This window comes from Polyergus mexicanus, unplaced genomic scaffold (genome assembly GCF_030449975.1).
Source record: "Polyergus mexicanus isolate NDT 795.1 unplaced genomic scaffold, iyPolMexi1.0 SCAF_9, whole genome shotgun sequence".
Classification (NCBI taxonomy): domain Eukaryota; kingdom Metazoa; phylum Arthropoda; class Insecta; order Hymenoptera; family Formicidae; genus Polyergus; species Polyergus mexicanus.
The window spans coordinates 7,310,480-7,331,836 of NW_027223329.1; the positions used below are offsets into that span (position 1 = coordinate 7,310,480).

The following is a 21,357-nucleotide window of genomic DNA, read 5'->3' on the forward strand; positions in this document are numbered from 1 at the left end:
AAATGTGATCTTAAATAATCTCTCCATATATGGCTATTTTATAATCTACATAATTAATAAAAAAAGTCGTACAATAAATAAAACAACACACGTTGTCACGTTTGAATAAAAATAGAAACCTTTATATAAACGATTATATCGGAGAAGTTTCTACTTTCCCTACTGAGATATAAAATAAATTACAAAAAGACAGTACAAATATGTCACATCCAACGTATATAAAAAGGATCGGCAACCATCTATAACATACTTAAGTTATAGCGATTTATTTTCTAGCGCAATTTTTCTCGTAACGCTCGTTGTTTAATTCATGCATTCTGGTTTCTTTGGTTTCCCGTTTCCTCTTGCTGTTTGCACGCGAAAGGTGGCGTTGGAACATTCTAACATAACTGTATCTTTTCTGTGATCCGTGCTTGCCCTATCGACGGCTGTCGAACCATCAGCGAGGAGGTAAGCATTTATGGCGAACGCCTGTTAAATCGCAACGATTGTCTCTATCGCTAATCTTCTCCGTATCTCTCGCGATCGCTCGATTAGATTCGGAATAATCGCGATTGTCGCTCTGTTGCAGGAAGGATACTAATGCGGAAACGTCCGTTTGACGAGGTCCGTACCACACAAACGAGAACAACGTACAAAGTAATTTAGCTTACGCCTAGCTTAAGTGTCCACAACGCGCAATAAAGACTCGAACGATCGTCGATATATATATTTTAAAGAAGCGGCCATGAGTTACATAATTAGCCATATTAATTAGCGTGTATGTGCGAGCTCCCGTTCATATATCGCATATGGATGGGTGCGCCGCAGTACCGGAGAGATAAATATCGCATATGTCGCAATATCTTTCAATGATCTCTGACAGCAAACGATGACGTCGTTAAAATAGTTATTTATTTAATGAATATCTCATTAAAAATGGATATTATCGACAATTATCGTTTGCATCATTGGAAAATATCGATGTGACTTTTATTCATGGTCACGCAATTGAAGGATTCAGTGCACAAAGGTATACAAGAGGTAAGTCAATAATTTCGAAATTTTTATTTTAGTTATACACACAAATTGTATAACCAAAAGTGACTTAAAATTTTGTGTAATTTTGTGTTTAAAAAAAAAATGCATTTCGTATTATACTTATTATATGACTTTTACCTCGTGCGTGCAGTGAATGCGTTCAATTACTTTGATCGACTCGATATAAAAAAATTTTGTGCTTGTTGTTTACTTTGTATTAAGAAGCGACTTGGTGATTTACGAATCTCTGATTTTTCTCGACGAACGATCTAATTGCTGTTAATCGGCAATGACGTTCGGAAAAAGATACGGAGAACGAAAATGATCTCTAATCATCATACTCGTTAGTATCATTCTAGCTTTTCTTGAGCTCAGTATTGTGCAATGTACACATTCCATTGTCTCTTGTCCTCTCTTTCATATACATGTATATGTATATGTATAATTTTAGGTTCCACATTTGCGTCAATTCCCCCTTTTTTTTTATATATAGAAGTTTACAATCTTTCTCTTTATTTTACATGCCATGAAGAAGTAGAAGAAAAAACATAGCATAAGTCGATGCGTGTCAATTGTGCAGCGCAGTTTTTTCATACTTTTGTATATATATATACTCATACAAGCGAAGAAGAAAACGAACTGTGACAAAATACATAATTTATATATCCTTGAGCAGTAAAATGGAATTTGCTTTCTTCCTTTATAGCATCCGCAACTGGAAGCTGACAGCATCACTCCATACAATCCGCACCAGTTGTCGTTGATTTAAAAATTACCTTTATTTTTTCTCATCGAAAATATAAATAACTTACAAAATATATATAGTGTTCAGTGTGCGGATCGATATACTCGGAAGAGCGGTCTTTAAAGTAAAGTTGATAAATACGTACATGTCGCTGTTCGATCGCCGATCACGTCCAGATGAGTCGAAAGCTTCCTCGTCGAGAAACTTTTTGCTGGACGTTCTCGGTGTTCAAGAGCGATTATTAGATGCTTTTATTTTCCTCTAGTTATCTCTTTAAGGTACGAATATACGCGGATTGGATACGGGTTTCGTTTGGAAGATGATTTGATTTGTCTGACGATCTCATTTACGGTTCGTTATTGGCTACGTACGGGCTACCGATGTACAGATATCAAAATTCTCAATGACGAAGAGAGTCTCTCCACGTTTTACCCGTTAAAAACACGACGATGACGACGACACAATGATATTCTTATTTACTTATCTTAAGTTACTGTCTAAGAAAATCCGCCCGACGACTCGAGAGACAAATCGGATACAGGATTCGCGCATGATGGCACATATACATCACTAGAGACTAAATAATCGCTAGGGACTAGCAATATATATCATCGCTACACAGTGCTCTCCGTGTCGGATGCTACGGAGAGCGTCTGCATCTTCGGCACGGAATAGTTCTCCGAGTGACCGTGACTCTGCATTCTGTTGGATACTCTCTCCAGAGTCGAGGGGGCCGACGGAGTGTCCTGGTGAGCCTTGGGAGGTATAGGTGGAGGGCTTACCTATAAAAGACAATATCAATCGTTGTCATCATCTTGATTTATAAATATAAATGTCGATAGTATTTTTGACTCGAATGCAATCGAATAAAGCTATAGAAAAAAAAGAAAATTGATTAAAAATTATAACTCGCGGTATTAATGTGTATGATTTTGAAACTTAAGAAAGTTGGTAAAATAATATTTAATTAGAAAATTTAGATAGAAAAAATATTTTAATTTTAGCGGTCCATTCTAAAATACACTTGTTATTTAGTTCTATATTTAAGTTCTATTTTCTCACCTCTTGACCGGGCAGAGAATGCGAGCCCTGGAATGTGCCGCTGGTGAAGCTGCCGGTGGAGACGTTGAGCGCACTTATTACAGACGGCGGGGAGATGTTCATGATGTCATTGGATCGGGAGCGCGGCTCGAAATCCTCGTAGCCGAGATTATTCAGATTCGTCAGATGCGACTGAAAGTCCAGTAGACTGGCGGTAGAAATGCCGCTATCGCGCAAATCGCTCGATTCGTTTCTCGGTTCTGTGATTTCGGAGTCGTCGTCCGTACTCCACTCTGTGTTTGTGCGTTTATATGCTAATCCGCGTTTCGGTGGCGCTGGTGGAACCGCAGCATTCGGATTCGAGTCTCTCTTGTCTGGCGCTGCAACAGAAAGTGCTGCGAGAATTTATTCTGATGCGACTTGCGACATGTAAAAAAGTCCCGCTAATTACGTTTATGTAATTCGAGCAACGCAACAACGCGAAGGACTTTTTCAGCTGCCTTGAAAGAATCAGAGAAATTAACTTACTGCAACCTCTGGGTGGTAGCGGCGGGGCGGGCTCGGGACCAGGTTCGCTCCAAGAGCTTCTGAGACCGCCTTGATCCGCGCCATCGGTAGGAGTAGGCAAAGAATGCCTCAGTGGCAGTTTCGGACTCAACGGTTTACTGAGAGATCTCTGATGCGTAGGTCTGGGCGGTGTTGTACCATAGCCGACGGAACGCGGTCGAACCTCTCGCTGCGGAATAGGTGGCGGCACGCCATCTACCTTAGTGTAAAAGCCCTCGTCTTCTAGAAGACCGTCGCTATCGGCGTGTGATGTCCTGGAGCCGGCAGTCTCCAAGGTAGCCGGGCGTTGCTTATCGTTAATTGGAAGGGGTGGTAGTGGCGAACTAGAAGAATAAAGATACGATTAAATTAATTTTATAACGCTAACGAAATAGACTCGTTAATGTTTGCGAGATTAAGATAATGCCCAAGAGATTGCCATTGATATCCAAAATAAATCTAGGACATTCTACAGTTGTAGAATTTACTTGACGATGCTGTCTTGATGAATAGTCCTTTGCCTGGCCAGCGGACCGAGACCTTGTTTGAGTTGCGTGAACCTTTCAATTAATCTCTTGTGCAGCGGTTGAACGCCGGCCGGCGCGATCTGGCCATGCAATACTAGACCGGATTCGAGCACGCTCATCTGATCCAAGATCAGTCCCTTGAGTCTGTTAACGTGCGGTACCATCTCGGGATTCTGCCGCGCAAACTCCGGCGTGAGAAAGGCCTCCTGATACTTGGTGATGCCGCCCATTACATTAGCGTCGATGATACCCTGCAGCCGCATGCTGAATGGATTAATATTTCTGTGCGGTTCAGCGGTGTATTGCGCCACCAGCCGCCTCAGTTCTCTCTCTACACTCTGCATGGTCTCGCAGGCGTATTGCACCGGCGCCATCAGCTCCGATCGCTTCTCGATCACCTCGAACCATCTGAGGATCCCCGGCAACTTCGCCTCCGTCGTCAATGTCGTTCTCTCGATCCACAGCGACTTGAATTCGTTCTCACGGTCCACCGGGCCGCGATGTAGCGGTCGATCGAACGTGAATTTACGTACATCGTTCACCAAATAAAAGGCGACCACGCGTTCTGGAACTTCGGCGCCGCTGCAAGCTAGGCTGCCTTCCTCGGGGATTGGTTTCACATTACAAATTTGAATATCTACGAGAAAATGATGATTTTAAATGAAATATTATATTGTATATATGATAGATAATCGATTTTTAAATTATTGGAGAGAGAGAGAGAGAGAGAAAGAATTGATTTTTAATTTAGAATTATTGATAAATTTCATCTCACTTACATTGACCTTCAGATGTCAGAATGCTCTCATCCGGTGGGGAATTTTTCATCAGTATCTGAGCACAAGGAAACTCGGTTTGCAACCGTTGCGTGAACGCTCCTATTCGCTCATATTCCAAACCTCGATAGATAAATAACTTGTTCTAGAATAAAAGATACGAATCATAATTTCGACGAGTTCTTTTCACACACAAAGAATGAAGTGATATATTAATAAAATTAAAATCGAACTATTCTAATAAAATATATGAGATAGAACATTATGCCTAAATTGCTCCATATATTAAGCGGCCTCTAAAAATCGCTGATTCAGATAACACATCAAACTTACTCTAACGAAGAGCGGGAAGCTGAGGCCATAAAACCCGACGCGGAAGTACTCCGGTTCCGGACGCAGCTGCGTCAGGATGTTATCTAAGAACTTGGCCTGTAGCTTCAGCACATGACTGAGCTTGGCGTAATCGTACAGCCTGGTCTCGTAAAGGATTGCCAGCTCTTTGCACAGGGGGATACCCTTTTCCCAACACTTGCCACGATCGAGATAATGGATGATCTTGTGATAGAGTAGCTCCTTCCGCTGCCACTCCGGCTGCTGAGGATGAGCGTGATCTGGCGGCAGGACGGCAGAGCCCCAGCCCAGCTGATCGGCATACAGTTTCATCGTAAAGCCGGCTTCCGTATAATTCTCGGCGGCCAGATGTAGATCGTGTAGCTTGTAGATGTAGCGCAGGTACATCTCCTTTCGATTGAACTCATTCTTATAGAAATTCTGCAGAAAGAGCAGAAGTAGCCCCATGTCATCCTCTGAGAGTTTCAATCGTTTCTACGCGGTCGCAAGCTGATCGATAGTTGAGCAAGCAAGAGGAATAATAAAATTTCCATCCACTCGAGCTGCTAAATGTCGCGCGTGCATGGATTGACCGAATATATATTCGTTAATGTGTATGACACGTGCGTCGTCGTGCGTCGCACGGTTCGGTTAATCAACGCGCTAACAATAAGTCGCGAGAAAAATATAGACATAGCGGTATCGCTGCGCGCGCATTTTTTAATTGTTACTAATAGCCATAGTATGTTATTATTATTAATATACTTTTTATTGGCAACGTTATATCTAAAATTTTGAGATCTTTCTTTAGGTTCACGTACCAACAAATTTACGGTGCACGACATGCGCTTGTCACGATTCTCATCACCCTGGATAACGCTTCTGTAATCGAGAAGCCTTTCCAATAAACGTGTGATGGATGTTATAAAGGCAGTGCCACTGTCCTTCCAAGCCGGATCCTCGGACTGCACCCTGTCCAATAATCTATATGCGAAAGTAAAACATTACATCATCAAAAATGAAAAATATCACGTTCGTCTATAAACGTTTAACTTACACGGCGCTAAGATGTTCCCTGAAGCAGCATGAAATTGCAAATTTGATAAGCGTGACATAATATTTTTTTTTCCGAAGACTTTAAATATGTTTATCAAAACGCTTAAAACGCTTAAAACTCTAGAAATCGATGTAAAAAAAAAAATATCTATGGATTAAATCGGTTGCATCAACTTACATAGTGTTAAATAACTGTCTGTACTCATCGTCGCCTTTATTCTCGCTGATAAGAATGTCCAGTTTGTCGATCAGTTCAGACTCTACTGATTTGAAGCTACCACGAGTTCGCTGCTCGCACTCCATCATATCGAAGAAAATATGCAAGGTCGCCTTACGAAGTTCACTCTCCGGTACCAAAGTGACTTCCAAGAAAGGCCCGACCATACCCGGTATAAATTCGAGTTTACGCTCGCCCAGATGCGACCACATGGACAGTATTTGGAAGCCCATGAGTACCCTCATATCGCCATACTTCTCCACAATCTTCTCCCGCTTGACCTCGGAGAACTGTTCGAGCTGGAGCGATGGCTGGGTAAGATACGCTACCGCCAAGTTGAAGTACGTGGACCAGAGTTGCGAATCGAAGCTGCCGTGGAGGAAGCGGAAAGCGAGCGGCTGCGCGAGTTCCTGCAGCGATCTTAAAATAACATTGTTGGCTTGCATCCGGATGACCAGCCAGTCTGGCGGAAATACCTCCTGTCGCACAAGATCGCGCAGCACTAAAAACGCCCGGAGCAAAAAGTCCTTGAGCGACTTTCGATCACCGGATCCATGCGTCAGCTCTTCCCAGAGTCGCGCGTAGTGATACTCGTCAAGCAGCTGGAGCAATCCGATCAGACAGCCTACGAGACAACCGAGAACCGGTCCGCTGGCATTTATCACGATCAGTATCGTCTGTATAAGCACGTCGAGCACCGATAGACAGAGTGTCTCGACATCGTGATGGATACAATTGTTGACCTTGTTCGTGTCTCTGCCGCGCTTATGCAGGAAGCTGAGTATCTCGCCCAAGATATCAGTACAGGACCGTAATTCCTCCCTGCGAGCCAGATGGACACGCAGATGCCGACATACAGTAACAAGCAAGAGGTTTCGACTCTCATCGTCCTTGCGGAACAAGCTGGATGTCGTGAGATTCTTGATGGCGACCAGCTTGGCTTGCGTGAGCTGAAGCGGTGGCTCGCGCGGTATCGAGTCCAGCATCGTACATGTGAGCTTGGCTACTTCGAGAATCGGCAGCACCGCCACCAACTGCTCGAACACCGCCGCGATCGACAGCAGCAGTGCGATCTGCGACAGGAGTACCATCTCATATGGAATGCCCAGCATCTTATTAAGGGCCGCGAACACGCAGTACAAATCGCGCTTAAAACTATCCTCGTATTGGCCGGCGGTAGCACGGGCGAATAGTAATCGACTTTGGATGATGAACTTAAAGATGTACTCAAGCGAGCGGAAGCATTTCATAATCGGCTCCTGCTTCTCCGCCGCGGTGACCCAATCGGCACAATGTTGCACGCTGCTAAGAAGACCCTTGTACACCAAAGCCGCAGCAAAATGATCCGAGATGTAGGCATCCATCACTGGCTTGAAATGCTCGAACTTGGAATCCTCTAATAGACTAAAGATGGATACGAGTACCTGGAACACGAGGCCGGAATGCGCCGTAGAGTTGCCATCCTCGGTATGAAACATGGCGAACAGCGCGTCAAGGATGTCTTGCAAGAACTTGACCAGTTCCTCGCCGTCTAATCGAAGCACACGACCGAGAGCTTCGGATATTCGTTCAGGATGCGCCTTCCATTGCAACAGGCTGAGTAGATCGACGTTTTGCGTCAGTTTAGTGCTGCAGAGCAGAGTGTGCACAAATACAGTTTCCTTAGGTGATCTGGTGAAGGCTGGTGGACCTGGCAAAGATAACGGGAAAACTAAATATATGTATTTAGAAATATTTCTTTCTTTCTTTCAGAAATATTTTATATATAAAAAAAATATTAAGTTTTTATTTATTTGATAACGTAATAGACGATTAATAATATTCATAATTACGACTATCGATTTATTCAAATTTCGAATATTATTTACATGAGTTTATTTCACATTTTAGAAACTTGGATTTACCTGAGGTACTCGGTTCTCGCGCGCTGCTCGGCAATGACAAATAACTCAGCGAATCTAATTTCGCGCGCTCTTCGCATTTGTAAATGTACAACTCGTGCGGACCATCCTGAAGAGTAGCACCTCCGGGTTCCATCAGACGAACGAATGCAAAAGCGAAGAGCTTCTTGTCGTTCTTCTCGCGCGCTACAATACGACAGGCAAGATAAATGAAAAGATCTCCATTGATGGAGAGATGGAAAGATAAATACAGAAGACGACAAAAAAGGCGAAAAAAACAGAGACATCGATCGATATCTATTGGGACTCACTGGAACAATGGCGAAACTCGAAACGCACGTGGCTCCCGTAGAACTTATCGATAGGTATCGCCAGTCTTACAGTTTCCGCCCACGATGGGCTGTTGTGATGGTATATGACCAAACTTTGATATTCGGAGCTACCGTCCGTGCCTGCGGCCCCAAATAGACACTCTTCTAAGGGTTGACCGTCCGCATCCAGCACCAGGATTGTTACCTAGTTTTATTGACAACAGATAGGGTTTTATGGTAAGATATCGATCTTCTTTTGTAAAATTTGTGATTTCTTTATCGTATATCACTTTATTAAATTTATAATATAGCATATATTTCTTTCAACTAAGTTAATAATTATAATTTGATGTGAAAATATTTTTATACAAATTTCTATTCTTCAACAGAAATACGTTTTGCGGGAAAAATAATTTCTCGGAAATGATCTTACCTCGATATTCTTGCCGGTAGACTTTCCGCCGCGTTCGAATTCTCCCCGTTCTAGCTTCAGATATAAATCGTTACGCACATCGCCCGGCATAATGACGTCCGAGAAACCGAGCTTCTTCGTGAGACAGATATTTTTGAACAGTAACGGATTCTCGTCCCGAACTTGAGACAGTTCTCCGTGTAGGATACGAAGGGATACGACTATTCCGTAATTGGGCTGTCCGGGTAAAGGAGAACACTTGGTATTGCGTATGACTTGCTCGTGCAACTGGTGAAACTCTTTTTCTTCCCCTTGATACACCTGAGAGAAATAGAAATTTTTAAGTGTTAAATTTGTTTCTCTCATTTCCATATTTAATTCTTCGCAATAATTTTTCTGAATTATGAAAACGTTTATAAAGGTGTTTTAATCAATTTATTTAGGAGACATATATATTATTATACAAAATTTTCAAAAAAATTTAAATTTCAGATTTAAAAAAATTGAGATACAATAAAATTTATAATAAAATATATGAAAACTAATATTCTCCACGCGAATGTCAGATCTCTCTAATCTTTATCTGTTTACTTTGAAGGTCATCTCGAGTTCCTCCGCATGATCCTGCGCAGCCTCTGCCAGAGAGAGCACCGCCACCCCGTGAGGTCGCCGGTAGATCGCGGTCCCGGCCTTATTCTTGCCGGAATCGGAGTACAACATCCGGCCGCAGCGCATCACGTGTGCAATCATGTAAAGATCGCGACTCAGATCGGAGTTACCCAGGTCCGTGAAGATGGTGCAGTTGCTGTGCATCTTCTCCACGTAGTTGGAGAAGCCCTCTTTGCTGATTCGCACCAGGAAGCGCTCGCTCAGGTACTGCTGCCGCTTGGCGTCGAACAGGGAGAAGTAGATCTCGGTGTCCTCGCCGACCGAGTGGCCGAAGTCCCTCATGCAGAAGTACAAGTGATGGGTAAGGACCTTCTTGTGCTCCTTGCGACGCAGAGTTCCTCGAGCGGACGCGCCCTGCGAGTTCTCGGCACTCTGCACGTGCTGCAAGATCCCTTCGAGATTAGCGGTATTCAAATGATTATTTAATGAGCGGATTAACTTGGCTCTTCGATTCTAAGTTTGACTTTGACTCTTAGAAAGTTCAGATCCTGATTCGCGAAGGTAAACCGAGAATTACGATGTGCAATATTCAAGTATCGGTGAGAGTCTAAAGGATTAATGACCAATTCGCGTTTAATTTCGACTTCTTCAACTGTCTGCTTAATTATTTTAATTGATGTTAATATTGGGTGATTGCATAAGTTCGTGCCCGATTTAAATATAAACTTCAATAGATTATATTTTAGAGATAACACTTTTATTAATCAATTATATAGTCTCCATTCTTTTCTACAATGGTTTTCCAACCATCTATAAGCTTGTCGATTCCATTTTTGAAGAAAGAACTTGGTTTTTCTTGAAAAAAGTTTCTAAGGTGGTTTTCGACAGCTTCCTCGGAATTGAGATTCTTGCCATTTAAACTATTCTGCAAAGACCGGAACGGATAAAAATCTGAAGGCGCAATATCTGGAGAATATGGCGGGTGCTGCAGAATTTCCCATTGCGACTCCTGCAGTTTTCCTACAGCTTATTCCTTACAGTCAGGAGATGCGGCACCAACGTATCAAGCTTGGAAATGTATCCAAGCTTTTTTAAATGACGAAAAGCGGTTGAATTATCCATGTTCAGCCTCTCAGCAATATCCTCAGTTGTAATCCTTGGCTTTCTTTCCACTAAGGCACGCACAATGTCATCATCAATGCCAGAAGGCCGTCCAGAGCGGGGTTGATCCTCCATGTTGAAATCACCATTTCGAAATCTGCCAAACCACTTTTGGACTGTTCGGAGAGCAGAAGCGCGGTCCAAATAAACGCTTTGAATATTTTTTTGTGCAATCCCAACACTCACGCCTTTCCGAAATTCATATAGCGTTACATGCCGCAAATGCACCTTTCGTTCTCCATTTTTAACGATTTCTCTTATGCACAAATGGACTTATCTGAACAATGTCTGACGCTAAATTGACATAAGACAACGTCATCTATTCGGCGTAAGCAACAATTACCACACGAAAACAATAGAACTCCGCCATGCAGCAACTTAATGCCATCTATGAAAATCGGGCACGAACTTATGCAATCATCCAATAGAATCGCAAAAAATGGTCATTTATAATTCGATCCTTTCGATAATTAATATCAGATCACGTTATAATTCATCTCGAAAAATTACGGATCGTTATTCGACAAATTACAATACGAATTATAAAATATTTCCTTGTTATTATATTCCATATTATAAACCGGATTTGTCGAAGTAACTGTAATCGAAGTAACATCGCGCTATGGCGATGCTATCTACGTGGTCAGCATTTTGATGAATTCGCGTATAATTCCACGCCTCATCACCGTCGCGCATTCCGCGCGTGTTTGGTCCCTCTATTTTCCCATTGTTATCCGCTATTCAATGTTTGAGAGATAAAAGCGACTGCGATCGGCTCGAAAAGAACATATTTGTCACTCGTAATTACCACATGGTATAACTCCACAACGGACATGGTATCCGGTTCCACCATATGAGCACCTTGACGTGGCACCAGGTCCAAACCGAGCTTTCTGAAACGTGAGAAGAAAAAGGAGCCGTGATAGAAGGCAAAGAATGTTGCTTTACGTCATTAAAAATTAGTGAAAAATATTTCTTTGCTAATTAATATATAATAATCAAAAAAAAAAATACGTGCATTTAATTTTACCATTATTTCTATCATAATTATTAAAGCGCATATAGATTTCAATCCCGTTGCAAAATATTTTGACATGTTTCGAATCTTTTTCCCGAGGAATAATTTTACTTAAATTACATTAATTGCGAAATATTGAATTACAATTCATGATACGCATGATTCAATATAACGGCGCGAGTCTCTTATTTGCAAGCATATAAAAATAAATTACGATAGAGAAACATTTTTATACTTTGTGCCGTTAACCGATGATCTATTATTTATTCAACGTCGTCTAAAAATAAAATTATCCAATCTCAGCCTTACGACAAAGTGCCTTATATAACATCTATCGATATAGAAAAATCCACGCGTGTTATTCCCATATTAAAGGAAAATACACACATATAATAAGGAACTACAATTACTTAAAAAATATTAATAATGATATAATTTTCTAACATTCTTTTTATTCTTGTAAATGGATGGAGAAAAATTCTTTTGTCAGCTTAAAAAATTCCATCAATCCATTTTTAATTCCTCTCTCGGAAAAGAAGAAAGAAGGAGAGAGAAAGAGAGACGTTGACGAATTAAAGCCGCTGTGTGACGAAAAATTGAGCATCGGATGAAGTCGGGAAAACGGGATGAGAAACAGGATTATTACAATGATTGAGGTGTACGTTGCATCACACTTTGGGAGATTTGCTTTCGAAGTGGTGCCTCGTAGAAGCGGCTACTTAACTTCCCATGACCTCAACGCATGATGCCGAGTCGGGTCGCATGCCATAGGGCCCTACGTGTTCTCGAACGCATTGAGGGCCCTACAACAGGCCCGTGGGCCTCTCGACGGTGGGCTCCCGCATTGGAGAACTCTGTCGCTTCGCAGGAATGCAGATAGGTACTCGAGTCGTTCATATTATGTATGTGTATATATATATATATAAAATCTATATAAAGGAAAAGTCGCAAGTTTTACATCTATCGGAAAAAAAAACAAGGACTCGTGCAAATAATAAAAAAATTAGTACGGAATTATAATTATAACGTACGTTTTTTTAAATATATGACGTTCGAGACAATGAGATAAAAAGGATTAATTAATTTTAAAAATACAGTTATATAAAAATTAATATTATACCAATGAATCTCGCGATACGTACTCACGTAATATTTATTCTAAAAATATTACGTATTTCCATGAATTTAAATGATCTTCGCAATGGAAGACATAAGAATTATTCGTTCGATGTTTGCGCGAAGCCGATTCGATTATTATTATTCGCCAAAATCGAATATGATGCGGGAGAATGCAAGCACGTAGCAGTTAAAAAAATCCTTTCACATAAATCTCACTTGACAATGCTTTAAACTTCTTGGAGAGCGTTTAACCGGCCGCAGTAACGTAACTATTGATACTCGAAACATAAGGCGCTGATAAGAAGATTATTCCATGCTAATTCCGTTGGCAGTCGACAATTAATTTCGCTCGATTTCGTTACTTCGTTTGATAGATTTTATTGATGTGTATCTTGAATAGCGATATCATTGATGTATCATTTAATTTTTCATTCGTAAAAGAGTTTTATAAAAAGAGTAAAATTATTGAATCTTTTCTGTAAGACTTGTAGGCGTAAAAAAAAAAAAAAAATGCAAGATCGTTGAAATAACATTTCAGAAAGCTTAAATATTTTAAATCAGAGAATATAAAGAATATTAAGATTTCTTTGTTCAATTCGATTAAGATTGATAACAGTCATCGATATAATATTAGTTGGATCGATTATTTAAAATCTAATTTGCTAATATAGATGAACATACGGTATAAAATTCTCTTACCATTTTTCTCTCTTATGGTATAAATCAATTTGCAATTTTTTTAAAATGCTATCTTTCTAAACGTCTATGAATTTTCAGTCTCACATAGGCTGAAAAGCCGCGAAAAGGTCAATTGACATTGAAATTCGTTTTCAGAGAGCGAAAAAGAGAGAGAGAGAGAGAGAGAAAGAGAACGTCGAACCGGCTTTCACGAGAGCTCGATGTTAAAGCAAGATTAAATTAAGTGGTAGGTTCGAGAGAGGAGAACGCAGTTTCGTATGGCGCGCTCGCGCAGTTTTTTTTTTTTGTTTTTTCTCCCAGTCCAGACTCTCCTGAACCTGAGAATTTCCCGCCCTCTGTACGGCTACGTCACTGATCTCTCGGTGATTCGGCACCGCGATCCCATACCCGAGCCGGTTCGCTAGGAACATATCCAACACTCTCGCTACCACGTATGCAAATCAGCTTTTCCAGAATGACGATCCGGATTAATGAATCATACTTACTCATTCCTGGAATCCCTATTCAGTCGAGAGAAAATTTTTATTCATCTAAGAAACGTCATTATATATATATATGTGAAACCGTATTTAAAACTTTACAATATACGTAAAAAATTCCTTACATAAGATACACAATAACAGTAATGTAACATTTAATAGAATAATTTATTATTATTAAATATAATATAGCTCTCTTAGTCGTGATAATTAAAATAATTCTTAATTAAACATTTCCAATTTTAGAAAGACTGCCGGATTCAAGTTTCGATACCGCTACGCAAAACGAGGCGTCTTAATTAAGGGGGAACCGAAGGGAGGGCGCCGCGCGCGATCTCGACGATCCTGCGGGCCTCCGAAAGGCGCCCCTCCAGTCTCCTCATGATGGAATGCAGGTGAGCAGGCAGACTTCGATGCGTGGAGACAGGTTCAGGCAATGCCCGCCGCGTTGTTGGGACCTATGCCCCATTCCAAAGATATCGGATATATTCCAGCGGAGCCCGACGACCGCCCCCGGCAACGACGAGTCCCCGGTCTCTCCCCTGAGATTTTCTCCCCTTCTCACCGTCTCTCATCTCTCATCCCCGGGATGACGAATTCGTTGGGCCATTGGCCGCGAAACACCTCGGGGCCCGTGCGACACGTGGACTCTCGAAGACGAGGACAACGGTGGACGGCGCTCGTGATTTCCCCGTCGATGGAGCTTTAGAGGTACGACGACATCCTCGCCCACGCCGTGGCGAGGACCGTCTCTTGCGAGCGAAAGGGCATCGAACCTATAATCTCTCGAGATTATCGATGTTAGCCAAGCCGCTGGCTTATCTCTCGTCAATGATGAAGAACGGAGGAAGTCTCGCGGTTTAATACCCTTATTCATAGTCCTTCCTTATTTTAAGGACGGAGGAAGCCTCCATGAAGGATTCCTTGAATCTGCAAGGCCACCTTGTTTCATAGATGGACCTCGAGTCTCCCTTTCAAAAGAAAGGAATATTTTAGGGATTTTTAGTGACCGATTGGAGGCAGCACCGTTTTATGCTGCCTGCGACTAATTTCATATAATACATATGAAAACTTTTTCGTATCTTCAAAAAATTCCACGGGATTTTCCCAATCGCGAATGTATCTTTTCGGAATCCGCCACAGAATCCGATTCTCTGGATTTTCGTCTTCAAATCCATCGTCAGAATCATTTAAAAATTCATTGTCCATTATCCCTTTTTCCTTTATACACTTTCAGTTTGAGAGCGCGACACAAATAACCACAAAACCACAGATTGAAATGTAACGAAACTAACTTTTGGAGGTTATATTTGGTTATATTCTGCGTATCGTCTGCTAAAAAGGTCGCATCACTTCTCAAGGAAGCTCGTGACCTTCCTTGAGATAAGGGAGCCAGTAAGATTCCTTGTTCGGTGAAGGAAAGTTTATGAAACGTGGAACGAGGAACAAGGAATCCTTATTCCTCAAGGACGGACTATGAATACGGATATAAATCGCGCCTACGTCATTCGTACGATCCTTCGGGGGGACAATGCAGATATACTAGATAAACCATCCGCAACGCGAGATCTATTTTATTAGCAACAATTATTTGCGTCTGTATAAATTTATCTCGTATTCTCGTTGTATCTCTCGATTTAAACGAATTTAAATATAATGAGAAATTTTTTAACGAACGGTATTTAAATCTCTCTGATACGTTAATTTATTATATATAATTAACAATAAAAAATATAATTGAGAAGGTGATGTATTATCGAAGGATCGATTATTATCGCAATATCATAGGAACTTTAATATCTATTTTAATCGACGCGCGTCGCGGAGAATTCTCCCATTTAGAAAAGGTGGATATTCCAACGCCGCTTTTCCTCTTCATTAGGCAGGAGATGTCAGTTTCAGAAGCTCGTCCTTTCTCTCTCGCATCGCTCAGGGAGGTTTCAGTTACCGTTCGGTAGCTCTAAACGCTATAATTACGTCGGTGCTCCTGGAAAGTCAGTCCCGCGGACTCCCGTTCCGACTCTCGCACAAGCAAAACCATTTTCTTTGTCTCTCTCTCTCTCTCTCTGCCCCCCTCCGTCCTCCTTTTCCTCTTAATGTAGAGTATAGTCGGCGTATATGTAGTCGGTAAAATATTTGCACTCTTGGCTCGTGACTCAACGTCGAAATATCGACGTACGTGTCTTACCGCGGCCATTAGCTTCGCCTTCAACGCGGAATATACAACTATGCATTAGCATAGAGGACATTGTGCCCCTCGAGCCGATCTTCCTTCGACGAAGTCGTAGTAGTTGCCAAGTACACAGAGCGCGGATAAAATCGCTACGAATATTTTACGAGTCGCGCATGCTTACGCCGTTTCAAATGATCGATTTGAAATCGTTTTCTTCTTCTTTTTACAGGAATCTCGAACAAGTAAGGTGATGATTAATAATTTGGAAAATAATTCGCGATGGTGTATCTAGTGTAATGCACGGATCGTGTTACGAATTAATTATTAATGCAACTTTAATTAGGAAATCTTAATCCATCTCGCTTAGGAATAAAAATTTCGCGATTCCGTCATCGCGAGTCCGCAATTAGCGTCACTTATATCGCCCCTTAGATCCTGACAGGTGGTTCGCACGCGATCGCGGTCTCTTCAGCGTTCGTCGCCAAGTTATTCGCGCGAATCGTGTAAAACGGCTTTAATGGGAGTGTTTTCTGATCCCGGAACGAGTAACGAGACTCGTACGTGCAGTAAAGGGTTCGTGGGAAGACGAACGTCGAGGCTGGCATCGCTCGAGGGTACATACATACTCGCGCAACCGCGACACACAAACGCATACGAATACACACGCGTACATACACACGCGTATATATACATATATTCATACACGTATCGGATATATGGTATGTATGCATTCGGAGAGCTGCAGTCCCGTGTACGAACGATGTGCATAGCAAAAGGCAGCAGAGTATAATAGACGTCAGGGCCAAATCTTTAATTCCCCCATAGTGTCAATTAAGCAGAATGACGGGCGATTAAGCGCGATTAAACGCGAGTCTCGCAGCTTTTTTTTCGGAACGAATTCACGGCCGGATTTTATTCTCGCAAAATGAATTTCGTGTAACAGGATTTTTTTCGTCAAATTTCTCGTGCGCTATACGGAAGGGAAATAATTTTCTTCTCGAGTTAGAATCGTCAGTGTTTATCGCTATATTTATTATTATTTGGTTTGATAAAGCATTCATCGGAGAAAAGCTCATAATTTTATATTATTTTAATTAAAACTTATTCGTAATATAATTATCACGCATATGAATATTTTTTCAAATATTCATATATATATATATATATATATATATATATATATATATATCAAGATATTACTTTCGGCTTTATGCTTTGCGCTCGTCCAGTGGATCTCAAAGGAATAAAGCGTTCATTAAGGACGACGTCGAGACGCGTATACATGATTCGCCTTGATATGAGAGATCGAAAATCGAGATCTTCCAACAACATCCGTTGTCTTTTACAAGCGAATCGTAGATTCTTGCGAAAAGCTGGGAAGAGCTCTCTCCCCCTTTGACCCCTTTTTATCGCGTAATTTCCGCTCTCAGGTACATAACTTATTAAAGCTCTGACGAGATCGCCACCATTCGTTAATTTCCTTCACCCGACTCGGTAGCCCATATAAGAGCTCTCCACGGAGAGCCCTTTTCACCCTCCTCTTTCCTCTCCCCCTCCCCCTCCCCCCTCCGCCTTCTCCTGTGGCTCGCGGGTCCGTTGGTCCCACGTCGTACAGCACTGGGCCCCCCACCCCCCCCCCCCCCTCCCCGACGCGGCTACGTCGAGGTTAAGGAAAGGAAAAGGAAAGGGTAGACCTTAAGGCGATTTCACACGGCTCGAGACAATGGAAGGGGACGGAGTAGTTCAAGATGAATGACATTAGATACGTGGAATTTGCAGGTTTCTCAATATTTCATAAATTTAAGACCGTGCCCGTCTTTATATATAATAGCAAGTATATAATACATCTTCCCTCCCTCCCCTCCCCTTCCCTCCCCCATAACGTGGAGGATATACAATATTCGTGGGTTGTATAAAATTCAAAAAATACTTTGTTCATTATAAAAGAAACATAGAGGGGATTTATTATATTTTTGGTAAGAGAAAAGCGACAGGGAACACCGATTTAGATATATATTCTGATAAAGAGAGAGAGAGAGAGAGAGAGAGAGAGAGAGAGAGAGAGAGAGATAGCATTTCATACGGTATGACTAATAATTGCACATGCTCCCATATTATTGGCGCTTTGTATGTTAATCGATTCTTGTAGACTAATTAGAGTTTAAAATATTCGAGGCTTTTTAAATACTCGCGATATATCGTCGCAAGTAAATTACGTTATGGCGCAATTACGCTTCTCAAGAATAATGAGTAGCATAAAAATCCGTCTCTCTCTCTCTCTCTCTCTCTTTTTCTCAATTTTATAAATTTTCAATATTTTCATAATTATCTGAGATCTTTAATTAAATCATATAATTTATATCAGAGCTTAATTATATCGTGAGCACGCAAAACTTTCGAAGGTTTTTAAGAAAACGGAGAGTACGAAGACTCCTTATATATATAAAATGTTTAAGTGACCAATGAATATAACAAGAAAGCAGATAACAGTTTTATCTCGTATTGATGATTTATTCTTCTCGTAGGTTGAGCGATTCATATCCGGGACATCGACGAGACCGTGAAAAGCGAACCGTGTAAGCTCGCCTTTACAGGAAAGAACGATGGAATCCCCGGCTTACGCGGACAGGAGTTCCTTTACAACCGCGTTACCCCGTAAGAAGGCAGCCTCGTGAGACGAGGAGAGGAAAAGGAAAGAGAGAGAGTGAAAGACGAGAGAGTCAAGAAGAAGAAAGAACGCGTCGACCGTGCGACAAAGACGAAAGGGAACAAAGGCGAAGGGTCCGGAACCCCGAGATTCGCGTGATGCTGCATCGAACCCGCTTCAGGCACACCGCTCATTGGAAATAATAATAATTGCCGCGGATAATAAATGTTGCCGTCTGTCAGTTTGACAATTGGCGGTTAACGGGAAAGTTAGCTTTAACCGCGATGAAGACAACCGACAATTAGGTAAATGGAATATGATAACGACCCCGTCGCCAATTCGCGAATCAGTTATCTCTGTCACCTCGATGCCTCTCGTTAAAGCTGGATGATGAAACTGTTCGAGGCTAAAACTCAACGTTATCAACGCGTTTAGCGTTAATTAATAATCAGCTAGATTGGTGATTATCGTGGTCTAGGAAATATTGCGAAAGAAGAGACTTGAAAATTTCGTTGATGTACACGTTACATCGCCGTTGAAGAAATCTGATTCAATATATTATTGCGAATTAATTGTGTTAAAAATAATATGTTTCAAGTGATTATATGAAAAATTGATAACGTGATACGCGTTCGATCACTTTTCCTGATGCGATATTAATTTTTTTTATCAAACACATTCGACGCAAAACTTCCAAGCTATTACGGAGAACACGTGCGTTGAATCTTTCATTAAACAAGAGGTCTGGAGATGGCATCATCATCCTGTGAAAGTTCGATTGAAAGATATTCTTAATTTTAATTACCATTACATTTCCGTAACTTTCAATGTTCATTGCGACCGTCTTAATCACAGAAATAATTAACCGCGAAATCGAAGATCGATTCTCGCAGCATCTTACAAGTCAGAATGGCATCTTAAAATCTTGGAAATTCCAGATATCCCATACCTTCGTTCGGCTTAATACCTAGAATGAATATGAAAAAGGAAATTTCACAGAGTTTCCATGGATAAAAAAAAAAAAAGATATCTTCGGGCGGATTTCGTTTCAATTTCGTACAATAATCAATCGATTAATTATCGAGTTACACAAGAAAGATACATATGATATTTTAAATAAAATAATAGAAAAAAACCATTCACATTTTTAAATAATATAATATAAAATAATGCAATATATATATATATAAGGAGAAACATTTCGAGCACAAAACGTTAATCTTCTTTAGATGACAATTAACATTAGTAAGACGAGAGAGTAACAGTAGCGCAATCTTAATTACATCTGACGGCGATTACATAGTTAATGGTAGCGCTATGCGATAACAACGATAATGACAAACGCAGAAAGAAAGAGAGGAGAACCGGGAAAAGACACGGAGGAAACGTACAAACGTAACGCCTTTAAAGAGCTGGATGCGACCCCCCTTGAGCGTCTATGGGAGGGGGGAACAGGTTCCCCGCATGGTTACTGCGTATTCACCGAGCTGAAAACCTTGGGCCCCCAACTAGAGCGACGGAGACAGAGGAGGAAAGCGAGACAGGGAAAAGGAAAGAGAGAGAGAGAAATAATGAAGGGAGAAGAGACAGGGGTATTTGCTCATCTCGCTCCAGTCGAGATGCTGCGGTCGCTTCTTGCGGACACACGATACAGGTCGAGAAAGCAAAGGTGAGTTCACACGATGCGTATATCCCGGGCCCGATGCCAAGACCGGGCCCTTGGTCCTTGAACTCCTCGCGACCGCTCGTCGCGAAAACGGTATCTTTTTATTGGCGGAGCTCCGCGTGACTTTCTGTCAGGTGATTCGGTCCAGCGATTTGGTCCCCGAAAATTCGAAGAGGAAACACCATCGTCGAGATCAATCTCGCAAGAATGGAAAAATTATTGTAAAAATAAAAAAAAAGAAAGAAAAAAAGGATGGACGATCTAAGTTTAAGTATTATATGATAAATAGCGAAGGACAAATAATGTGATTTTTCAATTTTAATTATGTAAGTATATTCTCTTCCGATATATTTTTTTTACTTCCTTTTCAATAGATGAAAGCAACGCGGAGAAACATTGACGAGTTAATTCGCGCCTCGCTGAATTTTTCAGTAGCCAGAGAGAGAGAGAGGGGGGGGGGAGGAGGTAGAAAGCGCAGTAGGATTATTTCGAAGCTGTAGGAAGGTGATTATCGAGCGGGTGCATCTCCTTGCAGTTGCATTTTTCCACGATTTATGTTAACGTATGACAATTCTTAAATCTAGAATAAAATGCTCTGGGTGCTATCCCGTTAATTTTCTCACAAAGATGAAGATGGAAATTTGTAGCGATCTAACATCAAGTTATTCTAAATACAAGAATATATAAGCTTAGATTTGTATATGTTACTCTTGTCTCAAGATAGTAAGACAATCTTATTTAATTCGAGAGAGAAGAAAAGGAATTATTGATTTAATTTTAAAATTGTTTTTTTTTTATACCGCATAAGGTTGCGATGCGATTAAATATGTCCAGAATATTTTTTGTCTCGTTATCAGAAATCCTTTCTGAAAGTGTGCCGTTATACATTATCGTCATAATTTCG

General features: G+C 41.2%; 2 protein-coding genes and 1 long non-coding RNA gene across 12 annotated transcripts in view; 2 read left to right on the top strand and 1 right to left on the bottom strand.

The window, feature by feature from the left end:
* Stan (protocadherin-like wing polarity protein stan) overlaps window positions 1-1,691 on the top strand; it is a 34,808-nt gene extending 33,117 nt beyond the window's left edge. For 4 of the 6 annotated variants that reach the window (XM_070302173.1, XM_070302174.1, XM_070302175.1 and 1 more), the window contains one exon: window positions 572-1,691. In XM_070302173.1, coding sequence (XP_070158274.1) covers window positions 572-602 — 31 coding nt within the window. In that variant the 3' untranslated portion in view covers window positions 603-1,691. Of the gene's footprint in view, window positions 1-364 lie in introns of all 6 variants that reach the window. The other 2 variants (XR_011447406.1, XM_070302177.1) reach the window with 2 other exon arrangements.
* Spg (dedicator of cytokinesis spg) overlaps window positions 75-21,357 on the bottom strand; it is a 55,349-nt gene continuing 34,066 nt past the window's right edge. The window contains exons 5-18 of one of the 4 annotated variants that reach the window (XM_070302179.1): window positions 11,461-11,545; window positions 9,474-9,932; window positions 8,904-9,203; window positions 8,471-8,675; window positions 8,163-8,345; window positions 6,220-7,948; window positions 6,043-6,060; window positions 5,807-5,969; window positions 4,989-5,426; window positions 4,659-4,800; window positions 3,841-4,516; window positions 3,335-3,696; window positions 2,828-3,186; window positions 75-2,547 (exon numbers count right to left, since the gene is read on the bottom strand). In XM_070302179.1, the coding sequence (XP_070158280.1) occupies window positions 2,380-2,547; window positions 2,828-3,186; window positions 3,335-3,696; window positions 3,841-4,516; window positions 4,659-4,800; window positions 4,989-5,426; window positions 5,807-5,969; window positions 6,043-6,060; window positions 6,220-7,948; window positions 8,163-8,345; window positions 8,471-8,675; window positions 8,904-9,203; window positions 9,474-9,932; window positions 11,461-11,545 (5,287 nt within the window). In that variant the 3' untranslated portion in view covers window positions 75-2,379. Of the gene's footprint in view, window positions 2,548-2,827; window positions 3,202-3,334; window positions 3,697-3,840; window positions 4,517-4,658; window positions 4,801-4,988; window positions 5,427-5,806; window positions 5,970-6,042; window positions 6,061-6,219; window positions 7,949-8,162; window positions 8,346-8,470; window positions 8,676-8,903; window positions 9,204-9,473; window positions 9,933-11,460; window positions 11,546-21,357 lie in introns of all 4 variants that reach the window. The other 3 variants (XM_070302178.1, XM_070302181.1, XM_070302180.1) reach the window with 3 other exon arrangements.
* Window positions 8,158-19,870, top strand: LOC138936626 (uncharacterized). Of its 2 annotated transcripts, none has more exons than XR_011447407.1 (5): window positions 8,158-8,707; window positions 9,481-9,852; window positions 12,161-12,550; window positions 14,214-14,678; window positions 18,666-19,870. It is a non-coding gene; the product is annotated as an uncharacterized lncRNA (long non-coding RNA). The 2 variants fall into 2 exon arrangements; XR_011447408.1 differs by having other exon boundaries at window positions 12,207-12,550.